General features: G+C 40.4%; 1 protein-coding gene across 4 annotated transcripts in view; it reads right to left on the reverse strand.

Annotated features, from left to right (window-relative positions):
* Window positions 1-21,507, reverse strand: part of MTMR1 (myotubularin related protein 1) — a 95,707-nt gene that overhangs the window by 47,709 nt on the left and 26,491 nt on the right. For 3 of the 4 annotated variants that reach the window (XM_060138448.1, XM_060138446.1, XM_060138445.1), the window contains 2 exons: window positions 20,780-20,874; window positions 20,279-20,386 (listed from right to left, as the gene is read on the reverse strand). The exons of the other annotated variant lie outside the window; for it this stretch is intronic. In XM_060138448.1, coding sequence (XP_059994431.1) covers window positions 20,279-20,386; window positions 20,780-20,874 — 203 coding nt within the window. The remainder of the gene's footprint in view (window positions 1-20,278; window positions 20,387-20,779; window positions 20,875-21,507) is intronic. 4 annotated transcript variants of the gene reach the window in all.

The raw sequence follows: 21,507 nt of genomic DNA on the forward strand, positions 1-21,507 counted from the left end.
CATATCAACTATAAGCCATGAAGAAAAAAATATAGCTTACTAGAAAAGAATTAAGGATGTCTATATGCCAGAAAGATGATGAACACATTTCTCAAAAGACAAATGGGAATCTGGGTACCATTTTAGACTGATCCATTTGACAAACAAAAGGTAATTTTACATAATACAGTATGACCTTCACACAATTAAAGAGTAATTACTTTATACAGATAGAGAAATTAAGGACAAAGAGGCCCAAGGAAAGGGACATGAATAAGGACATCAGAGGAAAGAAACACCAATGGCTTACTGGCATGTATAAATATGTATTAGTCTTAATGAAATGCTTATTTAAACAAGATGAGGATTATTCAACACAATAATCATAGATGATGATGTGAAAGTTGACATTTAGTGCTTCCCAGTAGCAGTATTCTCACGGGTGCCTATTTGTTTATTCACGTGATCATTCACTCACTCATCCAAGCATTTACTGAGCCGTTGTTACATGTCCACTGCCTGAATAGAGAGCAAAGCCTCCCACTTTCTGTTCACTAAAATCTCACATTATAATAGTAAAAGTAAAGGTGTGAAAGATCAGAATCAACTGTGATTAAAAATTTCCGAGCTGGGGGAAGTCTCAAATGTTTCAGTTCTACTCCCCACAAGCACAAATGTAGGGGGATTTCCCCTCTACTCACTAGGGGTCCAGAGACCTATACATTTTTCTAATTCTTGCAGATGTTCCGGGACTTCGCAGTGAAGGTTCAGCCTAGGGCCATCAGATGGACACCTGGAAAAGTTTTTAGGCTCAGGCAACTGTCCAACTAGATTAGTCAGCAGAGGAGGTACTGACTGCTGACCAAGTGTGGTCCTCATCAGAATTATGGTGGGTGAAGGGGAAGAGATGGAAATCATTATGCCAGGCAACAAGAAACCAAAGGAGAAGGAGAGAAAAAGCAAAGATAGAGGATCTGAATAATAGAATTAATAAGCACAAACTGGTATAGAGAAAACTTACCCTCCACAAGTAGAGGATACACATTATTTTCAAGCACTCAAGGAACAGTCTCAAAAGTTTACCATGTACAAGTTTACAAAGAAAGTCTCAGAAAACTTTAATGAGTTAATATCCTACAGACTGTGTTGTTTGACTATAATAAAATTAGGTCTTTTAAAGGATAGCTTAAACACCTAACATGCTTAGAAACTAAAATCATACTACCTAATAATCCTTGGATTAAAGGAGAAATAATAAAAATGAGATACTCCTAACATGAATTAGCAGGACAAGATTTGTGACTTGTAGCTAACACAGAACTCTGTGAGAAAATTGCTGCTCTGAATACGTTTATCAGAATTCAAAAAAGTATATTGAAGACAAATAAGCTTTGTGTTCAATTTAACAAGCTAGAATGAAGGGCAACAGACTAAATGTGAAAGAAACCATAAAGGAGGAAATAGATATAAATAAACAAATGAGGAAATACAGACCAAAAATAAAGAATAATTATAAAATCAAGAAATGATTACTTTAAAAGATTTACAAGATAAACCATGGGAGACATCAGGAAAAAAAAAGAGCCAAGACTAAAGCAAAATATGAATGAGAAAAGTAAAAATACTATAGCAATTTAAAAAGTAACGAAATAATATTATGAATTAGTGTATGCCAATAAGCTTGAAGCCCAAGAAGAATGAGAATACTGCTGGGGGAAATAATATAAATGGCTAAATTTTGCAGAGAAAAACCTGAAAAGGCCAATTGTTTGGGAGACTCTTACTTGTTCTAGTATAACTTTTTATTTTATTTTACTTTATTTTTGGCAGCGCTGTGTGGCATGTAGGATCTTAGTTCCCCAACCAGGGACTGAACCCGTGCCCCCTGCAGTGGAAGCATGGAGTCCTAACCACTGGACCACCAGGGAATTCTCTCTGGTCTAACTTTTAAACACATTTAGCCTCACTCACTTCTCGCCAGGAAGAGACAGGGATTTCTTTGGTAAAATTGTAAGCAGCAGTGGGGCATGCTTCACCCAGCCCCTTCGGATCCACTCACTTTTCACAGGATCAACCTACCAGCTGAATGATGAATTCTGATCTGCCACGTAGTAAGGAGTGGAGCAAATTCAGGGGTGAATTATTAGCAAGTCTGCTTGGCTAGAGATCTAAAGTCACAACTTGCAGTCAGCTTTATCTATGTCTCTCTGATGCATACGTATCTACAAATAGGTTCCAAACTCGGAAGGGGAAGAAATGGGTATTATTAATTAGCCCATCTCACAAATCCAAATGCCTGTAACTATTACAGAAATAAAACAGTCATCAGACTCACCCTTGTCCACTGCTCCACATACAGGAAAGCCCTAGATCTACATAGCTTTAGAGATATATTGTACAAAATGTTCAAGGAACAGATAATTCCCCCTCTCACACAAGCTGTTTCAGAATATAAAAAATGAGAGAAACCTTACCAACCCGTCTTATAAGGCTCGTATAAACCTTGGTTTCATAGCTGAGATAGAACGGATCATACAATGAAATTTAAAGGCTATCTCCCTTATGAACATAGATACAAAACTGTAAAATAATATATGATCATAGGATAATGCATCATAATCAAGTAAGATTTGTCTTAGGAAGAGAAGACTGATTTAAGATAGGAAAATACGTCTGTGTGATCCCCCACCCTAAGAAGATAAGGAAAACATTTAATTTAAATAATCATCTCAATGGGGAGATCAAAAGCATTTGGTAAAGACACATGGTTTTTTACAAAGTGCTTTCCAAAACCTAAGAATAGCAGGAAACTTCTTTAACATGATGTAGTCTCTGTAGCAAATAAAACAAAATAAAACCCAGAAAACCTTCTCCTAATTACTATAACACATTAGGCACATAAATTTCAGGATATCCATGTCTGATATTGTCTCTACATTCAACCTAGTACTAGAGGCCATGATCAATGAAATAATACCCCTTCAAACTAAAAGGTATATGATAAAGATATCACCACATACCACATGGTGCAGGAACTCTACGTGGAGGATAACACAAGTATTGAACATTACCCAAAGCATATCAAAGTTCACTAACAAAGAATTAGTATCCATAAAATACAAAGGAATGGTAAAACCAACATGAAAAAGAGAAGAAATCCAATAGAATGAGAAACATTATTAACCAAGAAACAATTTAAAGAATAGAAAATCTAAATAGCTGAATCACTAGTAATCACAGAAGTGAAAGGAGATTACACTATTTACCAATCAGAGTTTTTTAAAATTAAAAGTCGGGTAATACTAAGTGTCTTTGTTATCACTTGCTGTGTAAAAACTTACCCCAAAACTTAGTGGCTTGAAACAACAGAATCTATTACCTCAGAGTTTCTATGGATCAAGAATATGGGTGCAGCTTAGCTAGTCCTCTGGCTCTGCATATCTTCTAAGGCTACCTCATCTCAAGTCTCAGTTGGGAAGGATCTGGGAAGGATGCTTCCCTAATTGGGTGTTGGTAGCACGCAGCTCCTTGTGGGTCGTTGCACTAAAAAGCTCAGGTCCTCAGGAGCTGTTCCTTGATATGCGAGTCTCTTCACTGAGCACCACACAATATGCTTTCATCAGAATGAGAAAACAAGGGGGCAAGAGAGACCGTCAGCAACAAAGTTCTAGCAAGAGGAAACTTAATCATGTTGATCACATCCTATGACTTTTGCTGGCTTCTATTGATTCAACTCATTAGAAGCAGGACACTAGGTACAGCCCACACTCAAGGAGAGTGGATTACACAAGCATGTGAACATCAGGAGGCTGGGATTATTGGGAGTCATATCAGAAGCTGCTTCCACACTGTGTATTGATGAGTGTGCAGGGAAACAAGTAATAATAGAATTCTATCGGGAAAACAGACTGGTACTGTCACTCTGGAGAGCAACCTGGCAGTATTTAGAAAAAACTATTGCTTATAGACAATGTTTGTGTCCCTCCAAAATCCATATGCTGAAACCCTAGCCCTCTAGATGTGATGGTATTTGGAGGTGGGGCTTTCGGGAGAAAATTAAAGTTGGATTAGGTCATGAGGATAGGGGCCTTATGATGGGATTAATGCCCTTAGAAAAAGAGGAAGACACAGGAGATAGCTGTCTCTCTCTTTGTGTGTACACACTGAGCTAGGCCATGTGAGGACACAAGCAGGAAGAGGGCCCTCACCAGAACCCAACCATGCTGGCATCCTAATCTTGGCCTTTCAGCCACCAGAACTGTGAGAAGTAAATGTTTGTTGCTTAAGCCACCAGTCTATGGTATTCTGTTCTAGCAGCTCAAATGGACTAAGGATATCTATGACCTAGAAATTCTATTCCTGAGCGTATATTACAGAAAAATATATGCAGAAGTCCATAGGGAGACATGAATGAGAATGCTCCTCATAGCAATGTTTCTGGCAGTGGAGTGGAGAGCCAACATAGACGTCCCTCAAAAGAGGAAGGAATGGAAAGGTTATACTTGGGATATTCGTTCTAATGGAATATGATGCAGCATTAGAAACAATTAGCTAGAGATACACATAGCTACATAAGTTGAACTTAAAAGCATAAGGTAAGAAACAGAACGAGGTCTATGGCACAATGCACCATATTCACACACACACACATTTCATAAGGCTATATGTTTCGCAAGAGTACAAACATATACGAGGGCATGATTCAAACACATCCGAGTAGGTGCCTAATTGTGGGAAGGAAATGAGTGTTGGACTCTAGGATGAAAGAAAAATAGAAAAACTGTAGGAGAAAGAACCTTGTCAAACTCAATGATGACAATATGGCCAGAGTCCAAGAATAGAATAAAAGAAAAAATAAAAGCAACCTTCATGAGTGGGCAGTTAATTCTAATCCCTGCCTTTAAGTTGCAGAGCAGGCAGAAGATAATTTAATCAAAATCAGCAGGCTTTAATGCCAGATGCTCTAGGTAGGGAGATGTTTATTCCTGGGAGCTGTCTTTTTGTTAAGTTTGTAAGATGATTCATATCTCCACCAATATTTAAATTCAGCCATACAGCTTTTGGAGGGATTTTAAGTAAGATATCCAAAACACTAGCTGATAACTAAGGGTGGGAGATCTCAGAATAAACCACTGAGTAGGGGTGGCCTTGGAGAATAGCTTGGAGGAAAGGTTTGTTCTCTACCATGTGCACCACCACAACTGAACATAGGGATATGAGGAGGGTGGCAGTTCGGCTTGGGAAGACTCTTCTCTCTAACTGAGCCATCCTGGCCTCATCATCATCCCCCCCCCACCCCGCTTCATCATCATCCCCCCCCACCCCGCCCCAGGTGTCAGGAATGGTTCTTTGAAATGTCTGAGCTACATCAACAGACGTGTCACAAGGGCTGCTTTGTGATGGCTAAGTCCCTCCTTAGCCACCATTGGCTGAGGGTACGGACCCTTCATCGTCCTGGGGAGCTGTATATATAGCGTGGTCAGTAGGCCCGGAGTAGACCACTGGTAGGCTTCAATACAGCTGAGGCGTGCCAAAGACTACTGGAGCCTGATACAGACATGGATCGAAAACCCTCGAGAGCCAAACGGAGGAGGGTGGATGAGGCTCCCTATAACCTCAGACCTAGACATGGTGGCCACGTAAGATGACCCTACCCAAGCTGTTTTCTTCATGGATTCCCTCTCCCCCAAGAATCCTACCCTCTCCCTGCCTGGCACAAACCCCCTCCTCAGCCCTGACCCCTTCTCATGAAGTCTCCCTTTCCATCAATAGCCCATCTTCTTCTCCCTAATCCAATGTCCTTTTGACCTCACTCTGTTGTCCTTCCAGGTGCTGAAGACAGCCAGGACCGTGAGCAAACCCCGTCAAAGGAGTCTGAATAAAAAAGCCTCTAAGAAAGCTGTCAACCCTACCAGACAGCAGAAGAAAGCTACAAGACAAACACTCTCCAGCTGTTCTCACAGGCTGGATGAGACACTAAATCAACATCAGAATAATGCAGAGCAGAACCAAGAGGCCGAGCAGAACCAAGAGGCCGCGCAGAACCAAGTGCCGTGCGGCAACACCCCTCCAAGCGAAGAGCTGGTGAGCCAGTAAAGCTCAGGGGGAGGCCAGAGACCTCAGAAATATCTGCCAAGTCTGAGGTCTGAGAAATGGCCAACTGTGTAGACACGGAATTTTATAGCATCAGGGTACACGGATGCTAATTAAATAAAAATCAACTTGTGAAAATTTCTGTGTGTTTCTGCGAGTTCTCTCATGGTGGGAGCATGGAAGGAAGGGAAGAGGCAGGTGTGTGAGGAGGGAGGGACATTGAGTCCTGCAAGGTTGCGGGGGACACTGGCAGAATCACAGTTAACCAGACAGTGGGGATAAGGAATGGGTCAGGACTGAGTGCTGAAGATAAATTTCCTACTTAACACTTGAACCCACAGGGAAGGTGGAAAGGGGCTTGGCGTTTCTGTCTTTGGGGTAGGGGGCTGGACGAGGGGCACGACAAAGTGTACATTGCCAGAACCTATGTGGTTTGAGGTGTGTAGGTGGCAGTATCATCCCAAGAAATAGACAAATCACTTCCAGGCCACCTACGTCATACAAGTGTTTGCTACATCTCACCCTACGATGCCAGCGACTAAAGGTCCTCCAGAGGGCCAAAAATCTCACCCTACTAAAAGTTATTGAAAGCACCCTGAGGACTCAAATAATGGTGGATGGAAGCCACAAACTCAACACTGATCAGCCCACTTTCTAAAGAAACTTAAGGTGGAGCAGTGGCTTCCCAAGGGCAGGGAAGTAAGAGCTGTCTGCTCTCAGTACAGGCAACTGTCTACAAAGAATTCTAAAACAACATCATCTCCCCTCCAAACATCTTTTATCTCTATTCCTTCCAAAGTTGTTGTTGTTTTTTCTCTGAAGAGACGATCCTTTTAAGTGGTTTTATTGAAGTATAATTGACATATAATAAATTGCACATGCTTAAAGTGACTGCTGAATGAGTTTGGTCATATGTGTATACTTGTTAAACCATTACCACAATTATAAGTGTGAAAATACCCATCACCCCCATAAGTCTCCCCTTACCCCCTGACAATTGCTTCCTCTTGTCCCTCTCTGCACCCCCATCCTCAGATAACCACTGATTTGCTTGCTGTCTCCATAGATTACATGTTCTAGCATTTTACATAAATGGAATCAGTATGTACTCATTTTTATCAAGCTTCTGTTACTCAGCATAGAGAGTCAATGTTCTTGTGTACATCAATATTACATTTCTTTTTAATATTATGATTGTTATTTTGTTGAGAGTTTAGTAGCATTTAAATGATGCCACAAACTTGCTTTAATTTTATTTAAAAATTAAGATCATTGTCAAGCCATGTGCAGTCATAAGAAATAGAAAGATACCTTATACCCTTAAATGTTGCATATAATGCAACATTTAATAATCTCCCACTACATAATTTTCTCTTTACATCCCATTTTAACCCCCAGTATCTACCTCATGGGTTTCACTGAAGTATATTTGTCATATACAAAGAAAGAGAGAGAGAAAGAGGGAGGAAAGGAGAAAGAGGGAGAGGGAGAGGAAGGTGGGGGTCGGCAGGGGAGGGAGAGAAATTCCACTATAATGCCCTGTATGGGGTGTTTATTTTATTTTCCTATAAACATTAGAACACACTATGCACATCATTATGCAGCTCACTTACTCTTCAGATCACTCCATGGACATCCATGCCAAGATGTAGATATATCACTGGATAGATACATAGATTTATGGATATAGACAGCAGATTTTAAAATTTAGCCTCTGTAAACCACAATGTCTTGTGGGAAGAGCTAGTTTTTGTAAAATGGAATCGATTTTTCAATGGGAGATTCAAATTTCTCTAACAGCATTTTATGTGTTCATTTATTTTCCTACTGTACACGTCATTAAAACTCTAGCTATAAATATATATAAAAAAACTCTAGGTAATGACATATTTTAAAAATGCACGTATGACAGAGCCTTCATATACTCTGGTTTCTGCTATTGCCAATCTTCTCAGCAGGCTCCTTTTTTATGGTAAATCTAGAAGATTTTTGTTAAGACTTCATGTGGCAACTAACTAAAAGTTGCGCAGGTTTGCAAATACCAGTTGTGTTGACTGGAGATTTGACTTATAAAAAGTGAAAATAAAATGAAATATCCAATATTTGGGGGGAAAAAGATAAAAGCTGTGACCACTGGTGAGAATAGGAGAGTAATAATATAATAGCAGCCCAATAAGATAATGAGGAATTATGATATATACATTATAAGTAGGGGTCCTAGAATCTGGGAGACTGGATCTAAGTCTCAGCTCTGTCAGTTACATATTAGTGTGAATTTGGGCAGGTTACTGGACTTCTCTGAGATTCACTGTTCTGATCTATAAAATACTGGGTCAGTAAACATTTTCTGTAAGGGGTCAGGTAGTAAATACTTTAGGCTTTGTAGGCTATATAGGTTTCTGTTGTGTTAGCACAAAAGCAACCACAGACACTATGTAAGTAAAAGTGTACAGCTATGTTCCAACAAAGTTTTACTTGTAAAAATAAGCAGCTGTGGTCTATATTTGCCCCCACATGGACACTGGTTTTCTGGCCCCTAAATCACAGTGACTATATATATATATTTGTTTTTTTCAATAACTGCCATCGAGAAAGAACGTCAAGCAAGAATGTAAAATATCCCAACATATTAAATACCCATAAAAGAGATTTTAAAGTGAAGGATTACTATAAGCCACGCTAAGATAATAGGTTTGAAAAATGCAGTCTAATCGATTTCTTTAAGATTATAAAATACCAATTTTCACATACTAAATTTCAAAAAAAGGAAAGAAAAGCAGAATAACCGACCCAACTATAAAATTATTAAATGTATTCTATAAGTCTCATTTGGTCCTTATTAAAAATATAATAAAGGAGATTTCATTCTAAAGGTTGTTTATAATGGAAAGGCAAAGCTCTGACAATCTGGCCCATCAATACAACCCCCAAATGATTTAATTGTGATGCAAATAAGATAAAATGTGGAAGTACAATATTACAGAAAACATTTGATTTTTTAAAAATATATTTTAAAAATTATTTGTCAGCCCTGGATTTATATTTAGAAAGATAGATTTCTCATATCCTGAAATTGCTTTATCAGGGGGAGAGCATATATATATATTTTTTTTACCAGTAATAAGAAATATTAATCAGGTCATTACTGACAGTCCAGTCCTATATTGACTATTTCTTGGTACTCCATGCAAAAAGGATAATTTACTCATTAATATTTTACTATTAGAAGTTCTTCTGGGCTTGAAAAGTTAGTTCAGGTTCCAGAAAGACCTAATTGTAAATATTGAGTTACGTAAAGATCAACATTTAAACATTTAAAAATATTCCTCCTTTGTTTTAAGGTTTTTGCTGTTTTTAAGTGGATTCTGAGGCTGCAGCAGAAAATTACGGCACCATCAATTAGCTATGCTTTCATATATGCATTATGGTGGTTGTAGAAATGTCATTTCCCTACCTATTTTAAGCATGAAAGACAGACACTAACAAAAAACTATTAAAACTTGTGAAAAATGTCATAAAAGACATGTATATAAGACAAAAGGTACTTAAAGATATCAGAGGGGGGACCTTGAAGATGGCGGAGGAGTAAGACGCGGAGATCACCTTCCTCCCCACAGATACACCAGAAATACATCTACACGTGGAACAACTCCTACAGAACACCTACTGAAGGCTGGCAGAAGACCTCAGACCTCCCAAAAGGCAAGAAACTCCCCACGTACCTGGGTAGGGCAAAAGAAAAAAAGAAAAAACAGAGACAAAAGAATAGGGACGGCACCTGCACCAGTGGGAGGGAGCTGTGAAGGAGGAAAAGTTTCCACACACTAGGAAGCCCCTTCGCGGGCGGAGACTGCGGGAGGCGGAGGGGGGAGCTTCGAAGCCGCGGAGGAGAGCACAGCCACAGGGGTGCGGAGGGCAAAGCGGGGAGATTCCCGCACAGAGGATCGGTGCCGACCGGCACTCACCAGCCCGAGAGGCTTGTCTGCTCACCCGCCGGGGCGGGCGGGGCTGGGAGCTGAGGCTCTGAGGCTCGGGTTTCGGTTTCGGACGGAGCGCAGGGAGAGGACTGGGGTTGGCGGCATGAACACAGCCTGCAGGGGTTAGTGCACCACGGCTAGCCGGGAGGGAGTCCGGGGAAAAGTCTGCACCTGCCGAAGAGGCAAGAGACTTTTTCTTCCCTCTTTGTTTCCTGGTGCGCGAGGAAAGGGGATTAAGAGCGCTGCTTAAAGGAGCTCCAGAGACGGGCGCGAGCCGCGGCTAAAAGCGCGAACCCCAGAGACGGGCGGGAGACGCTAAGGCTGCTGCTGCCGCCACCAAGAAGCCTGTGTGCGAGCACAGGCCACTCTCCACACCCCTCTTGCGCGGAGCCTGTGCAGCCCGCCACTGCCAGGTTCCCGGGATCCAGGGACAACTTCCCCGGGAGAACGCACGGCGGGCCTCAGGCTGGTGCAAAGTCACGCCGGACTTTGCCGCCGCAGGCCCGCCCCGCACTCCGTGCCCCTCCCTCCCCGCCGGCCTGAGTGCGCCCCCGAATCAGCGGCTCCTTTAACCCCGTCCTGTCTGAGCACAAAACAGACGCCCTCCAGCGACCTACACGCAGAGGCAGGGCCAAATCCAAAGCTGAGCCCCTGGGAGCTGTGAGAACAAAGAAGAGAAAGGGAAATCTCTCCCAGCAGCCTCAGAAGCAGCGGATTAAAGCTCCACAATCAACTTGATATACCCTGCATCTGTGGAATACCTGAATAGACAACCAATCATCCCAAATTGAGGAGGTGGGCTTCGAGGGCAAGATCTATGATTTTTTTCCCCTTTTCCTCTTTTTGTGAGTGTGTATGTGTATGCTTCTGTGTGAGATCTTGTCTGTATAGTCTTGCTTCCACCATTTGTCCTAGGGTTCTATCCGTCCATGGTTTTTTTAAAAAATTTTTTTCTTAATAATCAATTTTAATTTTAATAACGTTATTATACTTTACCTTCGTTCTTTCTTTCTTTCTTTCCTTCCTTCCTTCCCTCCTTTAGACAACGAATCATCCCAAATTGAGGAGGTGGTCTCTGACAGCAAGATTTATGATTTTTCCCCCTTTACCTCTTTTAGTGAGGGTGTATGTGTATGCTTCTGTGTAAGATTTTGTCTGTATAGCTTTGCTTCCAACATCTGTCCTAAGGTTCTATCCGTCCCTTTTTTTTTTCTAAATAAGAATTTTTTAATTCAATAACTTTATTATACTTTATTTTATTTTTACTGTATCTTCTTTCTTTCTGTTTTTCCTTCTTTCCCTCCTTCCTTCCTTCCTCCTTCCCTCCCTCCTTTCTTTCCTTCTTGCCTTCTTTCCTTCTTTGCTTCTTTCTTTCTTTCTTCCTTCCTTCCTTCCTTCCTTCCCTCCTTTCCTTCTTTCTTTCCTCATACTTCTACTAATTCCCTCTACTTTTTCTCCCTTTTATTCTGAGCCGTGTGGATGAAAGGTGCTTGGTGCTCCAGCCAGGAGTCAGGGCTCTGCCTCTGAGGTAGGAGAGCCAATTTCAGGACACTGGTCCACAAGAGACCTCCCAGCTCCACATAATATCAAACGGCAAAAATCTCCCAGAGACCTCCATCTTAACACCAGCACCCAGCTTCACTCAACGACCAGCAAGCCACAGTGCTGGACAACCTATGCCAAACAACTAGCAAAACAGGAACACAACCCCACCCATTAGCAGAGAGGCTGCCTAAAATCATAATAAGGCCACAGACACCCCAAAACACACCACCAGACGTGAACCTGCCCACTAGAGAGACAAGATCCAGCCTCATCCACCACAACACAGGCACTAGTCCCCTCCACCAGGAAGCCTACACAACCCACTAAACCAACCTTAGCCACTGGAGACAGACATCAAAAACAGCGGGAACTACGAACCTGCAGTCTGCAAAAAGGAGACCCCAAACACAGTAAGATAAGCAAAATGAGAAGACAGAAAAACACACAGCAGATGAAGGAGCAAGATAAAAATGCACCAGACCTAACAAATGAAGAGGAAATAGCCAGTCTACCTGAAAAAGAATTCAGAATAATGATAGTAAGGATGATCCGAAATCTTGGAAATAGAATGGACAAAATGCAAGAAACAGTTAACAAGGACCTAGAAGAAATAAAGATGAAACAAGCAACGATGAACAACACAATAAATGAAATTAAAAGTACTCTAGATGGGATCAATAGCAGAATAACTGAGGCAGAAGAACGGATAAGTGACCTGGAAGATAAAATAGTGGAAATAACTACTGCAGAGCAGAATAAAGAACAAAGAATGAAAAGAACTGAGGACAGTCTCAGAGACCTCTGGGGCAACATTAAACACACCAACATTCGAATTATAGGGGTTCCAGAAGAAGAAGAGAAAAAGAAAGGGACTGAGAAAATATTTGAAGAGATTATAGTTGAAAACTTCCCTAATATGGGAAAGGAAATAGTTAATCAAGTCCAGGAAGCACAGAGAGTCCCATACAGGATAAATCCAAGGAGAAATACGCCAAGACACATATTAATCAAACTGTCAAAAATTAAATACAAAGAAAGCATATTAAAAGCAGCAAGGGAAAAACAACAAATAACACACAAGGGACTCCCCATAAGGTTAACAGCTGATCTCTCAGCAGAAACCCTACAAGCCAGAAGGGAGTGGCAGGACATACTGAAAGTGATGAAGGAGAAAAACCTGCAGCCAAGACTACTCTACCCAGCAAGGATCTCATTCAGATTTGATGGAGAAATTAAAACCTTTACAGACAAGCAAAAGCTGAGAGAGTTCAGCACCACCAAACCAGCTTTACAACAAATGCTAAACGATCTTCTCTAGGCAAGAAACACAAGAGAAGGAAAAGACCTATAATAACGAACCCAAAACAATTTAGAAAATGGGAATAGGAACATACATATCGATAATTACCTTAAATGTAAATGGACTAAATGCTCCCACCAAAAGACACAGATTAGCTGAATGGATACAAAAACAAGACCCTTATATATGCTGTCTACAAGAGACCCACTTCAGACCTAGAGACACATACAGATTGAAAGTAAGGGGATGGAAAAAGATATTCCATGCAAATGGAAACCAAAGGAAAGCTGGAGTAGCAATTCTCATATCAGACAAAATAGACTTTAAAATAAGGACTATTAAAAGAGACAAAGAAGGACACTACATAATGATCAAGGGATCGATCCAAGAAGAAGATATAACAATTGTAAATATTTATGCACCCAACCTAGGAGCACCTCAATACATAAGGCAAATACTAACAGCCATAAAAGGGGAAATGGACAGTAACACATTCATAGTAGGGGGCTTAAACACCCCACTTTCACCCATGGACAGATCATCCAAAATGAAAATAAATAAGGAAACACAAGCTTTAAATGATACATTAAACAAGATGGACTTAATTGATATTTATAGGACACTCCATCCAAAAACAACAGAATACACATTTTTCTCAAGTGCTCATGGAACATTCTCCAGGATAGATCATATCTTGGGTCACAAATCAAGTCTTGGTAAATTTAAGAAAATTGAAATTGTATCAAGTATCTTTTCTGACCACAACACCATGAGACTAGATATCAATTACAGGAAAAGATCTGTAAAAAATACAAACACATGGAGGCTAAACAATACACTACTTAATAATGAAGTGATCACTGAAGAAATCAAAGAGGAAATCAAAAAATACCTAGAAACAAATGACAATGGAGACACAACGACCCAAAACCTGTGGGATGCAGCAAAAGCAGTTCTAAGGGGGAAGTTTATAGCAATACAAGCCCACCTTAAGAAGCAGGAAACATCTCGAATAAACAACCTAACCTTGCACCTCAAGCAATTAGAGAAAGAACAACAAAAAAACCCCAAAGCTAGCAGAAGGAAAGAAATCATAAAAATCAGATCAGAAATAAATGAAAAAGAAATGAAGGAAACAATAGCAAAGATCAATAAAACTAAAGGCTGGTTCTTTGAGAAGATAAACAAAATAGATAAACCACTAGCCAGACTCATCAAGAAAAAAAGGGAGAAGACTCAAATCAATAGAATTAGAAATGAAAAAGGAGAGGTAACAACTGACACTGCAGAAATAAAAGAGATCATGAGAGATTACTACAAGCAACTCTATGCCAATAAAATGGACAATCTGGAAGAAATGGACAAATTCTTAGAAATGCACAACCTGCCAAGACTGAATCAGGAAGAAATAGAAAATATGAACAGACCAATCACAAGCACTGAAATTGAAACTGTGATTAAAAATCTTCCAACAAACAAAAGCCCAGGACCAGATGGCTTCACAGGCGAATTCGATCAAACATTTAGAGAAGAGCTAACACCTATCCTTCTCAAACCCTTCCAAAATATAGCAGAGGGAGGAACACTCCCAAACTCCTTCTACGAGGCCACCATCACCTTGATACCAAAACCAGACAAGGATGTCACAAAGAAAGAAAACTACAGGCCAATATCACTGATGAACATAGATGCAAAAATCCTCAACAAAATACTAGCAAACAGAATCCAACAGCACATTAAAAGGATCATACACCATGATCAAGTGGGGTTTATCCCAGGAATGCAAGGATTCTTCAATATACGCAAATCTATCAATGTGATAAACCATATTAACAAATTGAAGGAGAAAAACCATGTGATCATCTCAATAGATGCAGAGAAAGCTTTTGACAAAATTCAACACCCATTTATGATAAAAACCCTACAGAAAGTAGGCATAGAGGGAACTTTCCTCAACATAATAAAGGCCATATATGACAAGCCCACAGCAAACATCATCCTCAATGGTGAAAAACTGAAAGCATTTCCACTAAGATCAGGAACAAGACAAGGTTGCCCACTCTCACCACTCTTATTCAACATAGTTTTGGAAGTTTTAGCCACAGCAATCCGAGAAGAAAAGGAAATAAAAGGAATCCAAATCGGAAAAGAAGAAGTAAAGCTGTCACTGTTTGCAGATGACATGATCCTATACATAGAGAATCCTAAAGATGCTACCAGAAAACTACTAGAGCTAATCAATGAATTTGGTAAAGTGGCAGGATACAAAATTAATGCACAGAAATCTCTGGCATTCCTATACACTAATGATGAAAAATCTGAAAGTGAAATCAAGAAAACACTCCCATTTACCATTGCAACAAAAAGAATAAAATATCTAGGAATAAACCTACCTAAGGAGACAAAAGACCTGTATGCAGAAACTTACAAGACACTGATGAAAGAAATTAAAGATGATACAAATAGATGGAGAGATATACCATGTTCTTGGATTGGAAGAATCAACATTGTGAAAATGACTCTACTACCCAAAGCAATCTATAGATTCAATGCAATCCCTATCAAACTACCACTGGCATTTTTCACAGGACTAGAACAAAAAATTTTGCAATTTGTATGGAAACACAAAAGACCCCGAATAGCCAAAGCAATCTTGAGAACGAAAGAAGGAACTGGAGGAATCAGGCTTCCTGACTTCAGACTATACTACAAAGCTACAGTCATCAAGACGGTATGGTACTGGCACAAAAACAGAAAGATAGATCAATGGAACAGGATAGAAAGCCCAGAGATAAACCCACGCACATACGGACACCTTACCTTTGATAAAGGTGGCAGTAATGTACAGTGGAGAAAGGACAGCCTCTTCAATAAGTGGTGCTGGGAAAACTGGACAGCTACATGTAAAAGTATAAGATTAGATCACTCCCTAACACCATACACAAAAATAAGCTCAAAATGGATTAAAGACCTAAATGTAAGGCCAGAAACTATCAAACTCTTAGAGGAAAACATAGGCAGAACACTCTATGACATAAATCACAGCAAGATCCTTTCTGACCCACCTCCTAGAGTAATGGAAATAAAAACAAAAATAAACAAATGGGACCTAATGAAACTTCAAAGCTTTTGCACAGCAAAGGAAACCATAAACAAGACCAAAAGACAACCCTCAGAATGGGAGAAAATATTTGCAAATGAAGCAACCGACAAAGGATTAATCTCCAAAATTTACAAGCAGCTCATGCAGCTCAATAACAAAAAAACAAACAACCCAATCCAAACATGGGCAGAAGACCTAAATAGACATTTCTCCAAAGAAGATATACAGACTGCCAACAAACACATGAAAGAATGCTCAACATCATTCATCATTAGAGAAATGCAAATCAAAACTACAATGAGATATCATCTCACACCAGTCAGAATGGCCATCATCAAAAAATCTAGAAACAATAAATGCCGGAGAGGGTGTGGAGAAAAGGGAACACTCTTGCACTGCTGGTGGGAATGTGAATTGGTTCAGCCACTATGGAGAACAGTATGGAGGTTCCTTAAAAAACTACAAATAGAACTACCATACGACCCAGCAATCCCACTACTGGGCATATACCGTGAGAAAACCAAAATTCAAAAAGAGTCATATACCAAAATGTTCATTGCAGCTCTATTTACAATAGCCCGGAGATGGAAACAACCTAAGTGCCCATCATCGGATGAATGGATAAAGAAGATGTGGCACATATATACAATGGAATATTACTCAGCCATAAAAAGAAACGAAATTGAGCTATTTGTAATGAGGTGGATAGACCTAGAGTCTGTCATACAGAGTGAAGTAAGTCAGAAAGAGAAAGACAAATACCATATGCTAACACACATATATGGAATTTAAGAAAAAAAAATGTCATGAAGAACCTAGGGGTAAGGCAGGAATAAAGACGCAGACCTCCTAGAGAACGGACTTGAGGTTATGGGGAGGGGGAAGGGTGAGCTGTGACAGGGCGAGAGAGAGTCATGGGCATATACACACTAACAAACGTAGTAAGGTAGATAGCTAGTGGGAAGCAGCCGCATGGCACAGGGATATTGGCTCGGTGCTTTGTGACCGCCTGGAGGGGTGGGATAGGGAGGGTGGGAGGGAGGGAGACGCAAGAGGGAAGACATATGGGAACATATGTATATGTATGACTGATTCACTTTGTTATAAAGCAGAAACTAACACACCATTGTAAAGCAATTATACCCCAATAAAGATGTTAAAAAAAAAAAAAAGACAGCCTCTTCAATAAGTGGTGCTGGGAAAACTGGACAGCTACATGTAAAAGAATGAAATTAGAACACTCCCTAACACCATGCACAAAAATAAACTCAGAATGGATTACAACCTAAATGTAAGGCCAGACACTATCAAACTCTTAGAGGAAAACATAGGCAGAACACTCTATGACATAAATCAGAGCAAGATCCTTTTTGACCCACCTCCTAGAGAAATGGAAATAAAAACAAAAATAAACAAATGGGACCTAATGAAACTTCAAAGCTTTTGCACAGCAAAGGAAACCATAAACAAGACCAAAAGACAACCCTCAGAATGGGAGAAACTATTTGCAAATGAAGCAACTGACAAAGGATTAATCTCCAAAATTTACAAGCAGCTCATGCAGCTCAATATCAAAAAAACAAACAGCCCAATCCAAAAAATGGGCAGAAGACCTAAAGAGACATTTCTCCAAAGAAGACATACAGATTGCCAACAAACACATGAAAGAATGCTCAGTATCATTAATCATTAGAGAAATGCAAGTCAAAACTACAATGAGATATCATCTCACACCAGTCAGAATGGCCATCATCAAAATATCTACAAACAATAAATGCTGGAGAGGGTGTGGAGAAAAGGGGACCCTCTTGCACTGTTGGTGGGAATGTAAATTGATACAGCCATTATGGAGAACAGTATGGAGGTTCCTTAAAAAACTAAAAACAGAACTACCATACAACCCAGCAATCCCACTACTGGGCATATACCCTCAGAACACCATAATTCAAAAAGAGTCATGTACCACAATGTTCACTGCAGCTCTATTTACAATAGCCAGGACATGGAAGCAACCTAAGTGTCCATCATCAGATGAATGGATAAAGAAGATGTGGCACATATATACAATGGAATATTACTCAGCCATAAAAAGAAACGAAATTGAGTTATTTGTAGTGAGGTGGATGGACCTAGATTCTGTCATACAGAGTGAAGTAAGTCAGAAAGAGAAAAACAAATACCATATGCTAACACATATATATGGAATCTAAGGGGAAAAAAAGGTCATGAAGAACCTAGGGGTAAGACGGGAATGGAGACACAGATCTACTAGAGAATAGACTTGAGGACACGGGGAGGGGGAAGGGTAAGCTGGGACAAAGTGAGAGAGTGGCATGGAGATATATACAATACCAAATGTAAAACAGCTAGCTAGTGGGAAGCAGCCGCATAGGACAGGGAGATCAGCTCGGTGCTTTGTGACCACCTAGAGGGGTGGGATAGGGAGGGTGGGAGGGAGGGAGACGCAAGAGGGAAGAGATATAGGGATATATGTATATGTATAACTGATTCACTTTGTTATAACGCAGAAACTAACACACCATTGTAAAGCAATTATACTCCAATAAAGATGTTAAAATAAATAAGTAAATAAATAAAAAATAAACAGGGTCTGGCTACATGTACTACAGTACCACTAATGGAATACTACAGAACTGTTAGAAACAAGAAGCAGCTCGTTATATACTGCTCTTAAGGAGACACAAGGTACATGGTTAAGGGAGGGGGAAAGGGGCAGGACAGTGTATATAATATACAACCATTCACATTTTCAAATACATACTTGTGTGCATAGGCCATCTGTGGAAACTGGTAACAGTGTGTGGCTGCAGGGAGCAGATCAGGGTGGCTGGGTGTTGGGTGGAGGGAAACTTACTTTTTACTACACTCAGTGTTTGTACTTTTTGAATTGCATATCACCTGTTTAAGCACGGCCCTGGTAATTCTAGGCTGGAAAACATTTTAAAGAAGCTATTAGCAAAAACTCACCCCAGCCACAAGAAATAGCATAGGGAAACAGCCACAGGACATCTGCCTAAGTAACATTAGGTTCCTGCTGTGCCCTCCCTCCAAGCCAGCTGACTGGTTGAGCTGACTTGCTATTTAGGATTGCTCAGAGGGAAAGGCATTACAAGCAAAGGAAACAGCACGTGTGAAGCCCCAGGAGTTTGTGTGGGGTGGGGATTGGGGGTACAGGCAAGTGTGCACAACTCTAGGAACCTGGATGGCAAGAACAAGGGGAGGGTGGCTGGAGAGGGAGCTGCCGAGGAAAGGAAGGCCGGCTCACACCGCGGGGTCTCTGTAAGCTTTTCCTCCAGCCCAAGGGTAATGGGCAGCTAGTGAAGCGTTCTGAGTAGGGAAATGACCTGTTCCAGAATTACAGAATTGATCAAACCCCCCCTCTGGTTTCAGTTCTGCAACGGCTTCGCACTGCTCTGCGTGCGGCGCCCTGGACTGAGAATCAGGACAGCAGTGATTGGTCCTAGGGGAGGACTGCCGTGTGGTGCCCAAGGTGAGCCTAGTAAAAGCCAGCAGATTCCCGACCTGGCACAGTAAAGGGTTATTTGAAAAAGTGGATTCAACTGCAGTCTAGGGCCAACCAGAGGAAGGTCTCCACAGAGATTTGATCAAAGCAAACAGACTGCCAGGAATCTAATCCAAACCCCAAGCTGGGAAGGGACCTTGATGACGCTCTAGGCAGGATCTCTTGCCTGGTATTTCAGGTGGGTTTGTTAATAAACTGTATTCCATGAGGCAAAGTCATTGGGAATAAAACATCAGTTAAGGCGGTTCTTAAACGACTAGTCCTCGTCAAAGCTGTCACACAAATTTTACTTAACCCTTGGAGGAAGGGGCGAAAACCAAAAATAAGCAGGGCTCAGTGCAAATTCCAACATAGCCAAGAAACTTAACTGTGTTTTTAATCACAGAATTTATGAATATCGTTGTCCCTTTGGGAAGTCTCTGACTGAAGACTCGTCTTATCAGGACAAACTGGAAAAAATATTGATCTCTGCTTTCCACTTGATTTCTCTGAAATGTAACAAATATCGTCACCACCTAGGTTACAGGTCCATGTTAATTAGAACACTTCAATGGAAAAGAAGCGGTTTACTACCATGGCTTATATAATGGTCTGAACTGGCTGATGAAACGTTGAAGAGGTCTGGGTCCTGAAAACATCTGAGTCACTAATGTCCAAATTACTCTTACTGTCCAAAGGCTGTGAAGAAGTTCCAAGCTACCCGCCCCCTCTAAGTTTCTCTCATGTCTGGACCGTACCTTGCACATGATCTCTATGCCACAAGAGTTGTCTCCATGGCTCTGCACTCCTATCTTCTCAACTCTGCTGATCACTCCCAGGGGGACATCGAGGACGAAATGCGGGTCCTGGGTTCACAAATTAACATGAATGCCAATCAGTGTCGGCTAACAGAGCTTTCCCATTTTAAGTCTTCGCTGGCTTAAAACACCTTTGCTTACTTCGCATTTCCTCTTGGTCCTGGCTAAGACACCAAAGTCTGATTTATAACCTGCTTTGTGAAGTAGACACTGAGACTACAATTAAACAACCCCCTCACCCCCAGCGCAGGTGGAAGTGCTACTTTAACAGCCCCTTTTTTTTTTAAGATACAAAATCTGCTTGCAAATGCACACATCTTAAAACTGACCCTCTGCTTCTCTCAGGGTGATGGCATTTCAGGATACTATTTACTGTATTCTTTATTGTTTACTTTCTTCTGCAGTTATTTTAAAAAATAAAACACACTTTTAAATACTCACTCTCTCTACATTCTTGAAGTACATCTTAAAGTCTGTCACTGTCAGGGTGCCACTCACTGCTCCCACAAATGGGCAGATATACATGACATCTTTCACTGAAAGAAAAAACCCAAAATATCATCTAGTGCCATTGACTTGTGTCAATAAATCTTAACATGAGTTTCCAAATATATAAATTTGTGATTCCAGTTTTCTAGAAATTTAAATTCTTTCATTACTTTAAATAAAGGCATAGATGGATAGTCTTCTAATAAAATTCCACTTTTTAAAACAAAATTTTGATTTGCTACTTGAGGTTTTAAGTAAAAGGCCTCATAATAAGTTACATTTTGTCATTTTTTTCCAAGTGGTTCACATTTTCCCTGAGTGATAAATTAATCACATTCAAAAACACATTAATTAAACTCTGAAGAACCTGGGCTACCATTTCATAAATCACTGCTAATGAAAACTAACTAAAGCTAAACACTGTCCCCTGATGCACCTCCAAAGAAACTGCTTTACAGATGACAAAAACCAAAACCACATCAATGAAGTGGGAAAAGACTGCTTCAAATTCTTCATCAGCTTCCATATCAATTTTATTTTCTTAATGTTAATATCAATATCTTTCACATCAAAATCAACAACATATATGACTCCTATGAATGTTAAGAGGCTCACACCTATCACAAAGATACCACATCTTCCCAATCTTCCCAAAGTGCTGTTCCACTCAAATGGCGGGA

This window comes from Lagenorhynchus albirostris, chromosome X (genome assembly GCF_949774975.1).
Source record: "Lagenorhynchus albirostris chromosome X, mLagAlb1.1, whole genome shotgun sequence".
Classification (NCBI taxonomy): domain Eukaryota; kingdom Metazoa; phylum Chordata; class Mammalia; order Artiodactyla; family Delphinidae; genus Lagenorhynchus; species Lagenorhynchus albirostris.